This window comes from Terrapene carolina, unplaced genomic scaffold (assembly GCF_002925995.2).
Source record: "Terrapene carolina triunguis isolate 2854851 unplaced genomic scaffold, T_m_triunguis-2.0 Scaffold23, whole genome shotgun sequence".
NCBI lineage: Eukaryota > Metazoa > Chordata > Testudines > Emydidae > Terrapene > Terrapene triunguis.
In genome coordinates, this window is record NW_020664374.1 from 19,592,448 (window position 1) to 19,609,558 (window position 17,111).

A 17,111-nucleotide genomic window follows, 5' to 3' on the forward strand; every position below is an offset into this window, starting at 1 on the left:
GGTCCTTGGGCTACCTGACTGTCTATGGAGCTTTCTCTCCCCAGTGCAAGAGAGAGAGACTGACTCTGCTCTATAGCCTTAGCTCTGAGACAGTTGGCTTTTAGCTCATTCACTAAGAGGCTCATGCACTAAGCTCCCAGGGTCCCAGGTTCAATCCCGCCCACTGACGACCAGGGTCTGTCGGCGTTACATTTGTACAGTACTTTTTTATAATGGGCCACTGACCTTAGACTTCTGGGTGCTAAAACTACCACCACTAATTTTCTTTTTGTTTTTTTTTTAATGACAGCAAGTACCTTTCCCGCTCTTCTCTCTCCTGTCTCTCCTGTTCTTCTTGTTCTTTCTGCAGACGAGCCTGCCGTCTTTTCTCTGCCAGAATTTTTGTAGCTTCTTCTGCATCAGTAGTTCCTGCTGTGAGCTTCCCTGGTGGAGCATTGTGATTAGAATGTTAGTCAGGAAATGAAAAAAAGGAAGCATAGCGCATACATATATATACTTTGTAACATGTATTCAATAAGCATGTTATCTTTTCACAGTAGCCTACTGTTTCCCATTCCCCTTATCTACCTCACAAGTACTTTTTTACATCCCTCATGCACTGGAAACTTCTTAGGGCAAGGTATTTATTTTGTGTATGTCTACAAAGTACCAGGCATTTTAAAGCAGCTGATACAGCCATAGAAATAAGATTAATATCAAAATAACTTCATTGTGTGGTGAAGTATTTTAGATCACAACTGCTGTAGAGATTTAGCTGCACCTTAAAAGAAAGATGTAGACAATATTTTCAAGTGGCATCTACTGTCTAGCTAAATAGACCCTGATCCTGCTCAGACAGAGCCCAGCACTTCAGGAAAGTACCAGACTGAATAAAGTTAAGTTCTGAAAACCTGGCTTAAGTGTAAGGAGTATTCAAGGAGCTCATTTTTCTAAGGACTGTTGACTTCAAATGATTAGCACAGCTGAAGCTGAAGCACCTTGTTAGCATGAAAAACAAAAATGGAAAAAATAAGGGGTTTTTAACTGATCATTTTGATACGAAGAGGATAGTAAAGAAAAAAAGTTTGAATCCAAAATTGGCAAGATTTTTTTTTAAAAAAAGGAAGCCTATGCCTAGGCTCCTAAATCCATACTTAGGCATCTAAATAAGTGACTTGATTTTCAAAACCGTGCATCCTTCTGCTTCCATTGATGAAAATGACTAACGTCATAACTTCCGGCTCTTGTTTTTGAAAACCTTGGTCCAGGAGATGCATTGATGGGAATCCTCAGTTTGGCCACCTCAACTTGCATTTTTATAATTAAGAATTTATCCACGTCACCACAATGGAAATTATATAACTAGTGATTTAAATAGATACTGCAAACTTCAGATTTACAAGTAGCTTTGGGAAAAGAAAGAAATGCCCTTGTTTAAAAGCATCGTGTACCTGCAGCGGCTTTAGATATATCCTTGCCACAAAACCCACCTTCACTGCTTTCAGTCTTTCCTGCAGAAGGCACATGTTTCTCAGCAACTGCTTGGCCCACAACCTCCTCAGTGGAAGACAGCTGGGGTTTGTGGTTAGTGGTGTTCTCTTTCTCCTTGTCTGCTTTCTTTTTAGGAGTCTCCTGGCTGAGATTAGAGGTGACACGGTGCTTCACAGGAGATGCAGGATATTGTTTAACATTTTTAGGAGACTGTGGATACGTCTTTGTAACTGTCCTGGGGTGGGGTGGAAGAGAAGGAGGGAAAAGTCACACACACACCATTAATTGTATGTGATTTAGTATGAAGTTCTATCTTAACAGATATTTGCTACTCCTTTCTTGTAGGCTTTGACACAGTATCTCAGACTATCAAAGAAATGAAATGCTAGTGATAGGGAGAGTGTGTTTAGATAGATAGAAGAGTATGTAACTTACTGGCCTGAATTTATTATATATACATACGTACATCCCCCACCCCACCCACATCACTACCCTTTAGGAGATGGAATGTAGGACCTGGCTTGTGTGGTTATCAGTTCCTCTACTGGCTGAACCAGTGGAGCTCCTCGTTTAAATCATGTACTAGAGGCCTGTGTTTAAGCAAAATGCATTATTTTGTTTTTATCCATACATCCATCCAATTATTAAGTCAGCTGTTGCCATAGCATTTAAGTGCTGATGCCACTTGTATGAAGTTAAGACAACTAGTGTGTCTGTATGTCAACTTCCATGGTGTAGATAAGAGAAGCGGTACACTTATGGTGCTTTGCCCCACAGGCAGTACCAGATTTACCTGGCCCACGGTCCAAAGGGGTCCCAGCCGCTCTTCTCCCCCCCGCCCCTGTGGGAGCAGAAGCTTGATGCTGCTGGCTTCTGGGACTCCTGCTGAAGCAGGGCAGGCTCTGCCGGCAGCCAAGCTCCTTCCCTGCCTCTTCCCCTAGCTTGCTATGTTCCTCCCCTCCCCCTCTCCCTGCCGCCAATTAGCTGTTTGCCAGCAGGACGGAGGGGGAAGAGCGGAGCCTCAGCGCGCTCGCCGCTCAGGGGAGGGCGAGGGGGAGAGGCGGGGGCAATGCCTTGGAGAAGGGGCTGGAATTGGGGCATACCCCCTCTATCCCCCTGCCGTGAGCACCCCCACGACCCCAGACCACACCCACAGCCCTCTGCCCACCCTGACCCCTGCACCCCCTCACACCTGCCAGCACTCCCGCACACCCCCACAGCCCCCTGCACCCCCTCACACACCCCCAGCCCCCTGCTCTGACTCCTGCAGCCCTCTCACACACACCCAGCCCTCCCACACCCCATGCCCTGACTCCTGCACCCCCCCACATCCCCACCCCCATCCTGAGCACCAAACAGGGGCTCCTGTCCCCCCCCCCATTCCCACCTGCACCCCTCACACCAAACAGGAGCTGCCCCAGGTAAGCGCTCCACACACCAACCTCCTGCCCCAACCCTCGCCCTAGCTCCTGGCTAGACCCCACACCCCAACTTTTTTTACAATATTTGGAAAGATCATTAAGTGGTCCATTGAGACCCTCCGTGATTTTCAAATGGTCTGTGGAAAAATAAGTTAGACTACAAGAACAATCAAGGTACCATACTTTATTTTCATTGACTTGCTATTACTTATAGGAGGAGGATGAAGGGAAAAAAGAATGAAAAACAGGGACGGGGGAGATAAGAGAGAATGTTCTTTTTCTTGGCTGGGTCCTAAGGAGGGACCCCAAAAATGAAGCTGGCTGTCACATCACCTGGGCTGGGGATACTGCGTCAGCTGATCCCCACAGTCTCCAACCTACCTGGGCAGTACAGCAGACATGGTCCTGCCCACTAGCTCCTCTCCACTCCCTAGCCCACCCACCACTTGCTTCCCTCCCCCTCCCTCCCCCAAGGCTTAACCCTCTCACTTTTAAAAATGATTGCTTCCCTCCTCCCCCCCCCTCCAGGCTTTTCTTGCAGCCCTGTTGCCAGGTATCCAGTTTTAGACTGGAAACTCCAGTAGAAAATGGGACCTGAGTGTCCGGTTAGCAGTGTTGACTGGAAGCTAAAACTCCGGTTATAGGAGTAACCACATTAGCCTCTGCTCCTCCCACTCCCAACACCCACCTCAGAGAGCTGGAAGAGAATCTGTCCTGCTGCTGCAGGAGGAGGAGCAGCTCAGTGCAGAGAGAGATGAAGAGAATGAGCTAGAACCAGTTAGGTACCCGCTGTATGTGGGCAGGGGCCGGGGGTGGGGGGAGAGGAGGGGGATCCTGTTTACCCCCTCCCCAGCCCTGCTGCGCTTGCAGTTTACCCCGGCCCCTCCCTTGCTCCAGGGAGGAACTCTAGCTCCTGCCCCACTGTGCTTTTGCCCCCGGCCCCTTTTACAATAATTCCCCAGGGGGGCCCACAAATATGTTTGGTGCCAGGCCCACAAAGTTAATCCGGCCCTGCCCACAGGCTGAAGTAATGGAATCCTTCCTTTGCTACAAATACACTGGAGAGAGAGAGAGAGAGAGAGAGAGAGAGAGAGAGGCAGGCAACATTGATATGTGGAAATAACTTGATTAACTAGTTAAAGCTCTGGGAAGATCAGTACAATGAAGTTTCGGAATACCACGCCTACCCCCTTTACAAATTACAGTCCAGATTTTGCATAATCATCTTGAACATAGCAAAGAATTCAACAGACATCACTAGGTTAGATTAATTTTTCAATCTGAGGAGGGACAGATTTCTCTATCTTCTCAACTAGACCCTTAGTATATAGGAATAACTTTCTGTGAGTCAAAGCATGGCGTCCCTAGACTCTGTTTGTTTGTCAGAGGGTGGAGATGGATGGCAGGAGAGAGATCACTTGATCATTACCTGTTAGGTTCACTCCCTCTGGGACACCTGGCATTGGCCACTGTTGGTAGACAGGATACTGGGCTGGATAGACCTTTGGTCGGACCCAGTACGGCCGTTCTTATGTTCTTATGTTATCAACGGTTGGAAATGGGCCATCCTGATTATCACTACAAAAGGTTTTTTTTTTTTCTTCTGCTGCTAATAGCTCACCTTAATTAATTACCCTTGTTACTGTTGGTATGGCAACATCAATTTTTTCATGTTTTCTGTGTGTATATATATTTTCCTACTGTATCTTCCACTGCATGCATCCGATGAAGTGGGTTTTAGCCCACGAAAGCTTATGCTCAAATAAATTTGTTAGTCTCTAAGGTGCCACAAGTACTCCTCGTTCTTTTTACGTAATTTAGGTATCCAAGTTCTATTTTCAGAAGTGATGTAGGAACTTTGGTGCCTAATTTTCATGGAAAGTCATTTTTCAAAATGGGACTTAGGTTCCTTTAAAAGATATGCCCCTAGTCTAGATAGGGCTGGTGTGTGTGGGGGAATTGTGTATCCAAACAACTTCTTTCACAGTCCACTCTCCAAGCAGAGTCTATTGACAGAAATTTCCCCTTTTTGTTCTTTGCTGTGTCCCTGCACTCCCCTTCTATCTGTGTGTGTCCAAATTTCATTTCAGTTAGAATGTAAACTGCTTGGGGAAATGACTTTGTTTTATTCACATGTAAAATATCATGCACACCAATGGCACAAAATAAATAAATGAAGTATATCAGCTACATAGGGAAACCCTTTTAGCTTTCATATGTATGTGTTTGTGCGTGTGTGTTAATGTTCAACGTTAAAGCTAAAACCATCCCTATATTTTTTATTTAATAAAATAAAATTTGTAAATAAAAATTGATAGCCATCCCTCAGTCTATACTTTTCCTTTGCACAGAGGATATTATTTCCCAACCAGATTGCATTCACCCTCTACCTCAGTTTCTTGGATCACCTTTTCCATTTCACAACACATTTCTGGCAAATCTGTTTTAGTAGTTGTGGCAGGAGGAGAAACAGTCATAGAACTAAGGCTGAGTCATCACTTTTAGCATTACCAAAGCAGTAATTATATTCTGATTAAGGGATGACGACAGGTTTATATTAAAGAGGTTGGTAGGGAAGGAGCTTAGTAATGAGCAATTAAATCTCTTGATCTACTTTGAGGACTATGACAGAAGAAGAACTGCACAGCATACTACACTGGAGCCAAAACGTGAGTTAAAACGGTAACTTGAGGAATAAATCTCTCTACATTTTAATTTGTGGTTGTCTGATGAGAGGAAAAGAGAACAGTGGTTTACTTGTTTTGATATTTGCAAAAAGCCAGAAATAAAACCTATAACAACTGTAAAAAATATTGCACAGTGACAGAGGAACAGCTGTTAAACAAAATTTATATCAGCAATAAGAATCTGTATTCTGAAGTTTTCAAATCCCACATTAGGTGCCAGTCAGAAATATATAAAAAGGAACATTGCTTTGATCTGATTGTTTTCTCTTTGCATTTAAGAGCACCATAAATTGACACTTCTAGCATTCCTCTATTCCAAGATGCCAGCAGGGGTCATTATTTGAAGCAAGTATCTCCTCTTCTTTTTTCTCTTTGCTGAAAGGCTGAACCCAAATGTGTAGAGCCCTGAGTGGATACAAAAATTTGTACCCACATCTGATCTGCAAAAATTGTCTGCAGATCTCCGCCGGTTTGCAGGGATCTACTAATAGCTCCACAGGTCACCGCGCAGTGACTCAGGGGTATGCCAAGCACCCGCTTCCCAACTGCCCTCCACTTCTCCCCAGAGACCTCCTGCCCTGCCGCCCACGTTTTATCTCCTTCCCCACTCCGGGCAGGGAGGCTACAATCCTGGGCACTCATATGCAGCACCGCCCTCCCAGTGGGAGGCTCGGACACCCCTATGCAGCTGCAGTGGCTCTAACACACGCAGACCAGGCTGGGATAGACAGTGGCAACAACTACTCTCCTCACCATGCCTGCAGTTGCTGCCCACTAATTTAAAGTACAACCACACCTCTTTCAAAATGGCATTTTGCTCATTCCCTTCTGGGAATTATAGTTCACCTCCACTGTCAGAAGCTGGGGACAACTCCTCCCACATTGCCACTTATTGCAGCCAGCTGCTCTGTGATTCAGAGAGCCGAGCTGGAGCCTGAGGGCTGGGTGACAGCCGCTCCATTCAGGTGAGCGTGTGAGGCAGAGCCTTGGGGCTGGTCTACACTGGGGGAGGGGGGGGAGGGATCGATCTAAGATACGCAACTTCAGCTACGCGAATAGCGTAGCTGAAGTCGAAGTATCTAAGATCGAATTACCTGGGGGTCCACACAGCGCAGGATCGATGGCCGCGGCTCCCCCATCGACTGCGCTACCGTCGCTTGCTCCGGTGGAGTTCCGGAGTCGACGGGGAGCGCGTTCGGGGATCGATATATCGCATCTTAATGAGACGCAATATATCGATCCCCGATAGATCGATTACTACCCGCCGATCCGGCGGGTAGTGAAGACATACCCTTACACAGATACAAAATTTGTATCCGCAAAAATGGTCTGCGGATACAAAGCAGATATCTGTGGATTTGCAGGGCTCTACAAATGTGTGGATAAAGAATAGGACTATTAGAAAAAAATATATTTAAAGGAATCTTTGGTGTGGTCCATACACTTTCTTTCTTGATGGTTTGGTGGTGGTGGTTTTTTTTTTTTTTTTTTTTATTAGAAACAGGGAATGCAATTCTAGAAAGAAGATGGAAGCTTAAGGAACTCTATGACTCACGGGATCAGGCTCAGAGAGAAGAAAATTATACAGAAAAGGATCCTTTATCAATGATAAATAAACCCCAGGAGGAATTGGAAACACAGTAAGTTACCTGAATGTAAATATATGAAGCAGAGACAGCTGTGGAAGAGGCATTCTCCTCCCATCTACAGCATGGAATTTTTCTGATAGGCTAATTAACATACTCACCTTTCCTCCCTGTTCTGACAAACCTTCCTTTGGCAATGTTCTGGGGGCAGCTGGTGGAGAGCCCCTGTCCGCGTAACTCTTGCTGTCGCTGTACTGACATGGCACGAGAAGAAGCAGAGCAAGGGCAAACACCAACACAGGGGCACAAGCCCTCCAGAGGTTCTGAGGATTCACTGGTTTTTGTGGGTCAACACCTGCCCCTTCCGAGGGGGGAAGATGACCCCCCACATGGCAGAAGAATGTGTAGGAAACTCCACAGGAGGAGTTCAGAGGTTATTTTAGCTGAAGCAAGGACAGATGAGACATGTCCTGCTGCACCAGAAGATTCATAAGGCTTCAAAATACACAAGAACAAAAAAAATAAAAAAATCTAGATCTCTCAATGTGTGCCTGTCAGAGGTCACATCCAATTTATCTAAAGGGAGTAGGGAAGAGAACAATGTGTTGCTTTAAAAGCCAGATTCACAACAGCTCATGAATTGGAAGACCTTGCTGTAGATTAGAAGGCGGATATTAAATCAGAAATGAACAGCTCAGACATCCTGTTTGTTTTACGTCCACTTTAGTTCAAACCCAAGAGACTGCCATACTTTCAGGTTTTCTTTTTGAAAGGATGCTGTCTTCATACTATTCTTTAGCATTAACATGTCTGGTTTTTATGGTTCATAATTTGTAATATTTTCTCAAGAGCCTGGATGCAATTTTTCCCCATTGCCAGAATTTCTTTCATTTCTAATAGTTAAGGCTAAGATTATGTCACAGAGGTCACGGAAGTCACAGAATCCGTGACTTCCAGCGACCTCCATGACATTGGGGCCCCGCAGCTGACCAGCCACTGCTGGCAGGGGGGGACCCCGCAGCAGCTCAGCTTCTGCAGGCGGTGTGGGACCCTCCCACAGCTGCCCAGCAGCTGCGGGTGACAGGACCCCCCCGCAACTGACCAGCCACTGGCTGCTGCCAGCGACCCCTGAGCTGCCCAGCCGCCACCACTGGCAGGGTTCCCCTTGCAACTGCTCAGTCACTGCAAGCAACCAGGGCCCCTTCCCCAACAGCTCCCAACCAGCGGCAGAGATACCCCAGAGCCGCTCAGTGGTCGCGGGTGGGCAGGGGGCCCCCCACAGCTCCCCAGCCTCCACTGCTGGCAGCTCCGCCCCCTCCTCCCCGCACAGCTCCCCTGCCACCATGGGTGGCAGGGAACCCTCCCCAGCTCTGAACCCTGCAGGGGGGCCCCTTCCAGCCACTGGGCAATGATATCCCTTGCAGCTTCCAGCTGCGGGGGGGGGGGGGGGGGGAGGAGGCAGGGTGCTAGACCCTCCTCCCTCCCCATTTTGTCAGGGATGTTTTTAGTAAAAGTCAGGGACAGGTCACGGGCTTCCGTGATTTTTTATTTATTGCCTGTGACCTGTCCCTGACTTTTACTACAAATATCCATGACAAAATCTTAGCCTTACTAATAGTGCACAAACCAACACTGCTTTGCCTGGTTTTACTACTTTGTCTGAATAGCCTCATCAGTTAAGTCAACACAGCTCTGAAACTGGTGTTCTCAGCATGAGTGCCTTCTGTTAGCTGACTATCTCTGAAGCAGGTAAACTTTAAATATTGTAGATCCAACAATTAATATGTGGCTTTATTTTATTTCTCTCCCTCCTTCAGTCAAGACAATGTTGGGTTGAAAATCAAGGTAGCATACTGAATGGATTAAACACTGGCTAACTGATGGATCTAAAAATGTAACTGTTAACAGGGAATTAATCACTGAACACAGCTATTTCTAGTAGGGTCTTGTAGGGATCTTTTCAAAACTTTTTAAAAAACTGATTTCAATACCATTCCACATACAGTTATGGCCATGATCCTTCAATTTGATCCATGAAGACGGATCCTGAGCCCATACAGAACCCCTCCAGCTTGAGGGGGACATTGCACAGATATAAGGGTCCACCCACATGTATCAAATTGCAGGATTGGGCCATAGTTAGTAAGCTTGACTGGCAGCAAAAATCTAAATTGGACTAGCAACAGAAGCCAGAGAGTACTGGTAAACAAATACAGATCAGATCAAGAAGACGACGACCCAAGGAGAACCATCATTGGGTTCACTTTTCCATCTTTTTTTTTTTTTTTTTTTAAATACACTGTACATCAATGTCCTACGGGAAACAATATGTTACAAAAATGAAAATTTGCAGATGCTTGAACAGGTAGGGGCCTGTCAGTTCCCAGGAGGACTTTGGCTGGGCCCAAAGAAAGTTAGAAGAAATGGAGACTTGTGCAGACAGGCAGATCAAATGTAAACAAAGGAACAATAATTTTAAATGGACACATGCTTCCAGACACGGATCTGAGAGATAATCTAATGGCCTGAACAGATGACTTGGGGCCAAAACTTCTGCTTTCAATTCCTGGCCCTAGCACTGGCTCCCTTTATGGCTTATGGCAAGTCAATTAGGGCTAAATCCTGCTTGCTCTACTCAGGCAAGTAGTCCCACTGAGTACAGTGGAACATCTCACTTGAGTAAAGGCAAGCCCAATGCAGCCCTCAATCACTCGGTCTATCCATAAAATAGGGTAATAATACTTATCTACCCACCCTTACACAAATGTTATGAAAATTAGCTGATGTTTTCAAGATCTTTGAAGATGAAGAAAGCTATAAAAGTGCTAAGTATTATTGACCTGGGGAAGTATCTTGAAGGTGATAAACATTTAAAATAATCAATATCTGACAACTGAGAAATTAAAAAGAATTCCTTGTTTTTGCCAAGCTATCCCACTCTGTCAACTTCCCTGCCCATTAACAGACTTCCATATTAAGTTAAGATTATCGTTCTAAACTTTTCTGTGTTTCATGTCATTTCCTGACTCATCTGTAATTTCACACAACTTTGTATACTTCCTCTTGTCTTCTAATTAGTGTTCTTTTGGTATCTCCTTTATTCCGCATTTTGCCTCACCATCATATTATCACTCTTTCCATCCTTCTTGTACTCCTGGGGGAATTCTGTGCCCCTGCACAATGCAGAATTTTGAAGAAATTAACATGCATGCAGAATTTCCTTTCCCCCACAGAAATGGGCTGCAGAGTCCAGCTCGTACATACAAGACACTGCCAGGGGTGGGAGAGGGAGCTAGAGGGTTCCTGGCAGCTAGAGTTCCCCGCATGCCCTGAGGGAATGGTGCGCAGGAAACTCTGTGCAAGTCTGGGACTGAGCATCAAGCTGTTTCTTCCTCTGGATTCCTGGGCCAGGGCCGGCCCACAACATTTTGGGACCTGAGGCGGGGAGCTCAAATGACATCCCCATGCCCCCTCGCTTGGGCCAAAAACTTTGAAAGGTCTCAATTCTGCCTTCTTCCTGTTCTACTCCTCTCATGGTACTGCTCTGCTACCTACCCCAATAAAAGAGAACTAACAACTTAAAATGCCTTGTTCAAAAATTTTAAGTAACACTTAACTTTCAAATGCCTGAACAGGAAATGTAACTTTTCTTGTCTACATAGTCAACTCTGGCATTTGTATCTGTTTGAATAATCAAAGTGGTGCTTTTTGTGCCTTCTTGGTTGCAAAGATTTGAACTGCTTCCTGAAGGTCCACAGTCTGGGCCTGCTCATGATATATTGAGATGGTTGCAAGGCCGACCAGCCTCTCCTGTGTCATTGTGGAGTATAGATGTGTTTTTATTAACTTCAGCTTGGAGAAGCTGCATTCTCCACTGGCAACTGTTATAGGAAGTGTCAGAAGTATGCACAGAGCAACAAAAGCATTTGGAAAGAGCGTGGTCATCTTATTCCAGAACAGCCTTTGGAGTTGATCCTGCTGAAATGCATCTTGAAAGGGCTTTCAGTTCATCACCTAAATCACTCGCATCAATATCGTGCATATCATCATGTGTCCACACTGTCTCTAGTGCCCTGCATTGCTGGTGTAGGTCTTCTTCAGGTATAGCGAGGAGTTTTGGAATATCATACAACATCCCAAATATACTGCTGTGTTCCTTGAGCTGCATGAAACATTCTTCAACTGACTGTATTCACTCACAATCTAGCACCTGGTTAAAAAATTCAACTTTGAATTGTTGTTTGGGGTCTCTTATGGGATTATCCCGTGCCTCGTAATCAAAATGTTGTCTTCTTCGGTGACTCTTGTATTCTTGAATGGGTGGGAAAATAGCTTCAGTGTGAAGTTCCTCTGCCAACTTCTGTGCACTCTTCAGAACGTTTTGAAATCCCTCACCTGACCGCTAAGACTGCAGGTATGACTTTGCTTTGTCCAGTTGCTCCAGATACATCAAGGTCAACACCTTGGAGTCTCTTGCTTACGACATTTATTTCAAACAGTATGTCATGCCACAACACTAAGCCACACAGAAATTTGAAGTTATGTATGTTTCTGGTGATTCCATTTCCCTCTGCCACTGTTCTCCCACGAACAGTTCCTGTCATAGCATTATCCTCCATAATGGCAACTATGGCATCATCTATCTTCCCAATTTGGTATTTGATAGGCTTTATTGCCTCCACTCTACTTTCCCATCGTGTGATTTCAGTGTCAGAGAGGATGTTCCCAGATGTTGATGGAGAGAAAAATATATAGATGCTTTGCATTACATTACAAAATTCAGCAGCCTCACTAGAAGCTGATGCTGCATCACTGACCACCCAGTTCAATGAATGAGAATTGCATGGGACAAAAAAAGCTCTAGGGTTTAACTCTCGGATCCATGTCTGCACTCCTCTGTTCTTTCCTCTCATGTTGGCACCATTATTGTTGCCCTGACCACTCAAGTCATATCGCAATTCCCATATCTTCCAGCTTTTTAAGAAGCACATTTGTCATACCAGCTCCTGTAGTATCATCAATGTCAATAAATTCTAGAAAATGCTTTCTGACAATCACCATTGCAGGGACATTTTCACTAGGTTCTGTTGTTGTTACAAAATGCACCATTAAAGTCATTTGTTCCGTATGGCTGATGTCAGGTGTGCAGTCCAGAATAACAAAGTAATATCTTGCTGACTTAATATCTGCCACAATCTTCTGTTTGACTTTTGTTGCCAGTAACTGTATGATCTCATTTTGAATTGTTTTTCCAAGATAGTGGTGTGTGTATATTTCTTGAGGGGTGACTCTTCTTAGATGCTCCTGGAATACAGCATCAAACTCAGCCATCAGCTCCACAATTTTAAGGAAGTTTCCTTAAAGTGTTTGGCACATACAGCTGATCTGAAGTGCCACGCAGTACTAGGTTTTGGGTAGCAAGCATTCTCACAATGGCAATGAGCCTTTTCAGAACATTTTGCCAGTAAAGAGACTCTGATGCAATCTTCTCTCGACGCTGATCATCTATGGTGGCCTTTAACCTTAGTCTCATCTCAAGCTCTTTCCACCTATGGAATGCTCTCTGATGATTTGCTACCTTCTCATAGCATGCTAGATTTCTAGCCAGATTTTTCCAGTCCTTTGTTCCTGTAGAACCCAATGTGGCTGGAACATTAGACTGGAAGAGTTTGCAACAAAAACAGTATGCAGCATTCCGGGGTTTTGAGTACATAAGCAATGGCCTCTCCACGTTGTCACCATTGGGGATTTCACGCCAGTAATGTGTTGGATGGAAACGTCTATTTTCATTGTCTTTGGGGAGCATGAAGTTTTTCACTTGCTGTGGCCCATGCAGTACAAGGAAGTCCCTCAGGCTACTGTTCAAGTGAGTCCACAGTCCTGGATAATCTAGACTTAAGGAACTAAACTCAGCAGCAGCTGTTTCTTGCGCCTCCACCACACTCTTCTCTGATCTACACGTTTCTTCAGGAATGTGCATGGTTACATCCAGTTGAGAAGGAGATATGGATGCTGCAGTAGCTGCCAGGTCACTGCACTCTGACTAACTGGAAGATCAGGCATCTCCTCACCACTCACATCCTCACTGGGGTTGGAAGGCTCATCGTGAACATTTGTGTCTATGTATCTCAGGAGACCTCCTTCCTGCTTAGCTGGGCTCTGGGGAGGGGATGCGGGTATCTGGGCAAGGGAGGGCCCCGTGGCTGGGCTCTGGGGGTGGTGGTACGGGTATATTACCTGGGGGGAGGGAGGGCTGCGGATGGGCTCTGGGGGGGAGGGGTTCTGGGGGTCTGACCCCCTAGCTGGGCTCTGGGTGGGTGGTAGGGGAGGGTGCAGAGAAACAGGAACTGGGTTGTCATAGTGCAGGGGTCGGCAACCTTTCAGAAGTGGTGTGCCGGAGTCTTCATTTATTCACTCTAATTTAAGGTTTTGTGTGCCAGTAGTACATTTTAACGTTTTTAGAAGGTCTCTTTCTATAAGTCTATAATATATAACTAAACTATTATTGTATGTAAAGTAAATAAGGTTTTTAAAATGTTTAAGAAGCTTCATTTAAAATTAAATTAAAATGCAGAGCCCCCTGGACCGGTAGCCAGGATCCGCGGCCACTGAAAATCACCTCGCTTGCCGCCTTTGGCATGCGTGCCATAGGTTGCCTACCCCTGTCATAGGGGTTTCTTTAACTCTCTACTCCTGGGGGAATTTGTGTGTGTCTCTGTATTGTTACAGATACACTTGTTGACAGGTATTTTGAAATTAATTACCAAAATAATTGAAACTGGCATGATTATATGGTGTTATTTTACAATATTGTGTGCAGAATTTTTATTTTTTTTGGCGCAGAATACCCCCAGGAGTATTCTTGGCCCTTTTAGTGGAACAAGCTCCTTTCTTTTAATCATTTCACTAGATCTTTGTCCAAATGTAATTGTGGATGTTCTCATTATTCATTTAAGTGTCTATTTTTAAAAAAATCTAAGTTCTTGGCCTCAATCTTTTATGTTAACTAGTTTCATAGGTTAAAGGCATTGAAAAATAAAGTATTTCCTTTATCAGTTATAATTTTGTTGTCTTTCAATTTCATTGAATGGCCCCTTGTTCCATGATATGAGAAAAGGTATATCAGGTACTACTCCCGCTCTGTACCATTCATTAGTTTGTATCTCTATCATGTCCCTTCTTATTTATCATCTCTCTAAACTAAACATTTTCATTGTCTACTCATCCAGAACTGTTTCCATGCTGCTACTCTCCCATTCCTGAACCTCCTCTATTTCTTCTATATCTTTGAGATAGGATGATTGAACTGTTAAGGAATACCGTAATTTTAGAAATGCCATCATTTTAATAATATTTTTGGACTTATTTTATATCCAATCAACTAATTTTTGTTTACATTTTTGACTGACATCACACACTGAGCAGAAGTTTTCCCTGAACTGTCCAAAATGATTCTTAAAAAATTGGGCCTCTGCAGAGTTGCCATTTCATTCTTCAATGTTACATGAATTTGTCTCAATCCAAATTCATGTAACGCCAACATTTGGAACAGACAAGTCTTTACTGTATATTTAATATATGACATTTGATTGTGACCCAGGATGGAAATATGAATTAGGAATGTTTTGTGGCTGAGTGTGAGGAGTCTTCTGGAAGATAGAAGATGTGTCTCAATTCAGGCTGTGTCGACAATACAAGGCAGGGGTGTGATTCCTCTGCTTATGTATACATACTCGCACTAACTCATGAGCGTAAACAGAAATACAGCCATGGTACGTGGTAGCATCAGTCACGGCAGTGGAGGCAGAGCTGAGCCATATTGAGTATGAGTCTCAGGAGGATTTGTACTCGGCATGGTTCAACTGTGCCTCCGCTCCCGCTATTGGTGCTACCCTGGTTACACTGCTGTTTATACTCATGTTAGCTCCATGAGAGTTAGCAAGAATGTGTGTACACGAGCAGGTGTAATTCCACCCCTAGCTCGTAGCAGAGACATAGCCATAGTGTCAAAGGCTAGACTGCTTTTCGAAAAGTTTCCATGAAATCTCTACACTATTTTGTCTGACTAACACTAAAAACTTACATGCACAAAACTCTCTTCTGTCAAAAGTTTGAAAGAGAGGGAGGGTTGGATTTTTGTTTGTTATTGTTGTTAAAGAAGATGGGTATGTGTCAAACTGGACTCATGGGGCATCAGCATGTGGCAAGGTTAATAACCTTTGTGCTAATTAGAAAAAGGAGATCATATCATAGATGGATGAGACTGAGGTATGAATGTTCCAAGGGGCACAGAGGCAATGCGTAACACAAAACTGTTATAGGCAGTAATCAGCTCAAACCCAATAGGACACTGAACTAAAGAAAGAAAGGATGAAGCTGTAAGGACATTAAGGATAAATTTCTTTAGATGGAGGGTAATACATTTGTTTGTGGACTGGACTACCATGGTCAGCAATAGAAACTGCAACATTAAATGTATTAAAAAAGGAGTTAGACTAATATTTAGTGTTTGTCCTCTTGCCAATTTCTTTCTTCTTAGATAGAGAAGGATGGCTTTAACCTTCCTCCCTCCCCCAAACACACACACACACACTTACACTTCTATGCTACATAACTAAAGCCAGGCTAACTCAACCAGATTTAATATAAGCTACCAAATGAAAGGCTAACACCAATCAGTTCATGAGTGGGACTAAGAAAGATGAAGAGAAATATTATCAGAGAGCCATTAACACAATAATATAAAAAAAATTAGAACTCAAATTAATCTGGATTTTAATCAAAATTTCTAAGGAAGCCCCTGAGCAGTTAATGGTTTTCCTATGGCAATAGGGACATTCTCAAAAAGTACTGAAGCAATGAGAAAATATTCATACTTCGGTGGTGCAGGTGATGCAGGTCTTTTAGATATGCTTGCAGGAGAATCAGATCTTCTCAGAGGGGATCCCAGGCCAGATGATGAAACAGGTGTTGTGGGTCGCTTCTCTCTCTTTATCTTTTCAGTCTAGAAAAAGAAATTCAGGTGTTTTTGTTTAGCTTGTAATTAAAAGCAATGCTTCAATGATAAACTATCTGTATTAACACAAGGACATATAAACAGATTTGCATAACATTCACATAAAATGGAAGTTTTCTAAATCCCAGCATACAATTGAACTGCAAGATCTTTTTCAATACTGTATATACATTTTTATGTCTTGCACACACAGTATATGCTGCTGCAAAAATACCTTTCAGGCCATAAACAAATATTAATGGAGCGGTACAGAAGGGCACTGCCCCTGTTGGAGCCCAGAAAGCATTGGGTAGAATTTTCAAAAGCATCTAAATCCTACTGACTTCCACAACTACACAGACATGTTCTTTCTATCAATTATTACAAGAGATATGCACTGTCAGGGGATTTGGCAGAAAAGTTGAGCTTTTGTTCTCAGATGCTATGCAGTGACTACGCACATGCAGGCTAAGTTAAGTTTCCATGCCTCTATAGAAAATGTACAGTTGTCAATAGTAAAAATGTTGAATAAATTTCACTTAAAATTATATATACAGAAAGAAGTGAAACTTGACAGGTATAAATTAGTGATGCTGCCAATCCATTAGGCAAGCTACCGGAGCATGAGGAAAATTTGCCAATTCACTAGTAGGGTGGCTTTATTTCTAGTCAAACACTCTCAACGATGGCAACATCCCATTTGCCATGCAGCTGTAAACCCATTCCCAGAAGTACTGGTTTCACAGCACGCAGCACGTCCAGAAAACATGTTTCACTGCCAGAAATGTAGATTCCCTGAATACAGAAGTGTCATTCCCACTAATGCTGGTTAATAGAGGCTACACTGCCTTCCAGGAAGATATTAAAAACCTGCTGATTGGCAGGTGAATAGAACCAAATGGATGTGAATGGTTTTCTGCTTTCTGTTCTTAAAAAAAAAAAAAAAAAAAAA

General features: G+C 43.8%; 1 protein-coding gene across 1 annotated transcript in view; it reads right to left on the bottom strand.

The window, feature by feature from the left end:
- LOC112105119 (MAP7 domain-containing protein 2) overlaps positions 1–17,111 on the bottom strand; it is a 127,839-nt gene that overhangs the window by 15,988 nt on the left and 94,740 nt on the right. Inside the window, exons 9-11 of the mRNA XM_026649838.1 lie at positions 16,041–16,168; positions 1,470–1,705; positions 297–423 (exon numbers count right to left, since the gene is read on the bottom strand). Coding sequence (XP_026505623.1) covers positions 297–423; positions 1,470–1,705; positions 16,041–16,168 — 491 coding nt within the window. The remainder of the gene's footprint in view (positions 1–296; positions 424–1,469; positions 1,706–16,040; positions 16,169–17,111) is intronic.